Source organism: Syngnathoides biaculeatus, chromosome 7 (genome assembly GCF_019802595.1).
Source record: "Syngnathoides biaculeatus isolate LvHL_M chromosome 7, ASM1980259v1, whole genome shotgun sequence".
Classification (NCBI taxonomy): Eukaryota; Metazoa; Chordata; class Actinopteri; order Syngnathiformes; family Syngnathidae; genus Syngnathoides; species Syngnathoides biaculeatus.
Window position 1 is genome coordinate 7156501 of NC_084646.1, and position 3512 is coordinate 7160012.

Genomic DNA, 3512 nt, shown 5'->3' on the forward strand with positions numbered 1-3512 from the left:
GAAGCCTGGTCTTGACTCCGGTCGGGTATGGGATCGTTCCCTATGTTCCACCATTTGGGCTCTCATCTTCATGCAGAAAATTTCCATTAGGCTTGAAAAAAAAAAACAACTGAATTTCAGAAAGAATAAGTTGCGCAGACACCAACATGTGTCCAATATCATCTGGAGGTCAGGATTCCTTTTGACTCCTGCGATGGGAATGTTCCTGGAATTTCACAATTTGGGGTTTGATTTTCATGCAGAATATATTTAGAGCTTGAAAAAAATATAGAATTTCCGAAGGAATAAATGGAAGAGAAATAGTCATGTGTACCACATGGTCTAGAGGTCAGAATTCCTTGTTTTCTCTGCGGGGACCTGCGTTCGACTGCCCAAATTTACTGGAATCTGACTACAGTATTTGGACTTTTGGAAAAAATAATATCAGGACAAGCCGAAAGGAAAAGAAGATTCTGATATGAACTACAACTTCAGAAAGAATAATTGGTTCAGACAAGAACACGTTTCTCGTGGTCAGGTCGTCATGATTACTGGTTTTCACTGGTCTTCAACTTCCGGTATGGGAATGCAATCCAATGTAAATTCTTTTGTTATGCCCTGATGGTCTTCCAAAAAAATTCAAATACTTTGGGCTTGAAAGAAAGTACAGAATTTTACTATTTCAGAAAGAATAATGGGAAGAGACAGAATGGAATTGTCCAATACAGTGAAGTGGTCAAGACTCCTCATTTTTCACCAAGGGTACCTGAGTTTGTCTCCCGGTGTCTTGGTATCAGATCTTTCCCTGAATTCTAACATTCAGACCATGTAGGGAAAAAAAAAAGTAAGGCGTGACAACCAAAGAAAAATGTCTGGTTGCTCATTGGGACTTAAACGTATTGCCCCCCAGAAGTAAACGTAAACACAAGTTTCAAGCCAATGAAGTGACTTTTATGGTACGGTCCGAGCAGACAGAATGAGCGCTGTGTTGTCGCAAATGGCGGCTTTGTGTGGCAGGTTAAAAAAAAAAAAGAAGCTTTTTTTTTTCTTCACCGTGACGACGTTAAGGGAGGGGGGACACGAAGGAGACGGCGGTCCTTACCAGTGTAGAGATCACAAGGGGTCCCTTCATGGACCACCACTTCTGGCACACCTCTATTTGCATTTGCACTCACAAATTGTGCCGGCGAGCTAGTTGTCAGCAAGATAACCGACACAGCAAACAACATGTGGCAGAAGGTCTCGGCTCATTCACGTGCGAGAAACCTCCTGCATATTCACGACAATCGGCCTATAGGTTGGGGGGGAACTCTTTCAAGTCTCAAAAGTACACTAAACCTTCAACACACTTGAGATGTTACAGTTACTGACTTTAAATTACAGATCATTACACCCAAATGCAATTTTATTAAAATCGGTCTTAACATTTTTGGGAAGGGAAAAAATACTACTTTATTCTTTAGGAGTTTTTTTTTCCTCTTGTAATTCTTGCAATGTTACGACTAACATCAAATTTAAATTTTTGTACTTTTTTTTATGTAACTTTTTCTTGTCTCTTTAGGGCTTTTTTTCTTTTAATAAAATATTATTCTTCAGAAATTCTGACTTAAAATAAAGATTTTTTTTTACCTTTAATCTGTAGGAATTTTCTTACAATTCAGGCTATTTGCCATCTTATTTTTGTACAAGCCATGATTTTTGTAATTATCAGAGGTTTTTCGAAAATACAAATGCTGGTCTTTTCGTGATAAAAATGATTTTGTTATAAGATTGCCATTTTTCCAATGTTTGTGTGTCCTAAGAGTTAAGTTTGAGTGAAAAAGTGCTGTTGACCACTGGTTACCTTCTCTGTGAAGCCGCAATTTTCGACTTGCTCCTTCTGGCCTGTCTGAGTCATAGAACCCGCTTCATTGACATTCTCCTCCATTTTGGTCACCTCCCCTGACAGAAAAACAGAAAGCCAATCACAAAAATTCACTTTTTTTTTTTTTTAAATTGGTGTTGAATTCTCTGGTTTGCCCACCATTGGGTGTCTCGGCCAGATTCCGGGTGATGATGCGGCGGATGCTGCTTGATACCGGTGCAGGGAGAACTCCAGAGTCCGGTTCATGGTCCTCAAAATCAAACAGAGACTCTTCCAGCTTCTTCAGGGCATTGATAACAAAAATATACATTTTAAAATGTATTTTTCATAATATAGCTAAGTTTGTTTTTGTTCAATGAACATAGCAGCTAACGTAGCAAGCATTACCATGGAGCAACCCTAGTACTGAAATTTGAGTCATACTAAAGTTAAATTAGTATTTAAAAGAAAATGTTACTTTCTTTCATTGTAAAGGAATTGTTTGGTATTTTTAAACTTATATTTTTCATGTCCGTAAGTATAAGTAACAAATTTGCGGAAAAACTACAAAGAGTTTTTGAGAACAATATAATAAATGGACAGTTTTTAAAAAATGGTGGTCCCTAAATTGTCCTCCAAATCAACGATATATAGTAAGACAAAAAGACAACGCTATTGTATGAAAAACACACAAAATTGACTTATATTGAACGAAAAAAAAAAATTCAATTACTGATTGACTTGATTCTTGCCGCCGTTCGAAAACCCGGAAGTGAAACTGGAACTCGTCGGACATATTTCCGCTGTCATCACACGCTCGAAAACTATTTTAAAACTGATCGAGTAAATCAATATTAAGGGGATTGTTTTTAATGAGTACTTCAAAAGTTGTTTCACTAAATATAAGACAAAAGACAATATTCAATTAGCGTTTTACATGCGCAAACATGATAGATAATAAATAGATAGACGAGCGGCAAAACATAGTAAATTTATAGACTCGGTCCACGATTATATTCAAATTTAAAACATTTCATCCCAACCACTCAACATTTAAAACAAAGTGAAACAATCTTACAGTAAAAAAAATGTTTACAAACCTGAATGACAAGGTCCAATGTAGGTGAAGGTGTGCCGTCCTCCTCCTGCGAGGAATTCATTCCAAATTAAACTCCCCAAAAAGTTGATTAAGAAATATTGTCAACAATAATTAAGTCGTGTGAAAAAATTGCTCTTCAAACTTTCCAGTCGGCAGCAGTGATTTTGGTCGTTCTCACGACCACTGGTCAGGCCAAGCAGTTGCCTTGGCGACCACACACAAGCCTTGGGTTGGGATCGTTGCCAGGGAAACCGAGTGTTGGTGAACTATGGCCGTGGCAGCCTCTGCAAGAAGTGGATTCCTCAAGGGTTAATGATCGCTGTGACTCGTGATCCCATTTTGTTTTATTCTCCAATCCAAAAAAACCCACCAAATTTTAAAAAGCATAAAAACTAACAAAGATGATGAGGAACACTGAGAATAAATCTCTAATTTACAACAGGAATAAACTAATTGTATAAGAATGAACGGGGTTGATCAAAAGTGTATTTATTTTTACAATTCATATGTAAGAAAAAAAGTCTTTTTGAAAGAGTAAAACTCATTTTTACAAGTACTAATTTTTTGTTTTGTTTTTAAGTCTTATTAATA

At 37.0% G+C, this 3512-nt stretch overlaps 1 protein-coding gene across 7 annotated transcripts in view; it reads right to left on the reverse strand.

Moving 5' to 3' along the window:
• The window catches only part of sned1 (sushi, nidogen and EGF-like domains 1), a 76389-nt gene extending 73326 nt beyond the window's left edge, over positions 1-3063 (reverse strand). For 3 of the 7 annotated variants that reach the window (XM_061824984.1, XM_061824985.1, XM_061824986.1), the window contains exons 1-3: positions 2923-3063; positions 2003-2123; positions 1823-1920 (exon numbers count right to left, since the gene is read on the reverse strand). In XM_061824984.1, coding sequence (XP_061680968.1) covers positions 1823-1920; positions 2003-2123; positions 2923-2982 — 279 coding nt within the window. In that variant the 5' untranslated portion in view covers positions 2983-3063. Of the gene's footprint in view, positions 1-1822; positions 1921-2002; positions 2124-2555; positions 2608-2922 lie in introns of those variants that run through there. The other 4 variants (XM_061824981.1, XM_061824980.1, XM_061824982.1 and 1 more) reach the window with 4 other exon arrangements.
• Positions 3064-3512: the final 449 nt, after the last annotated feature.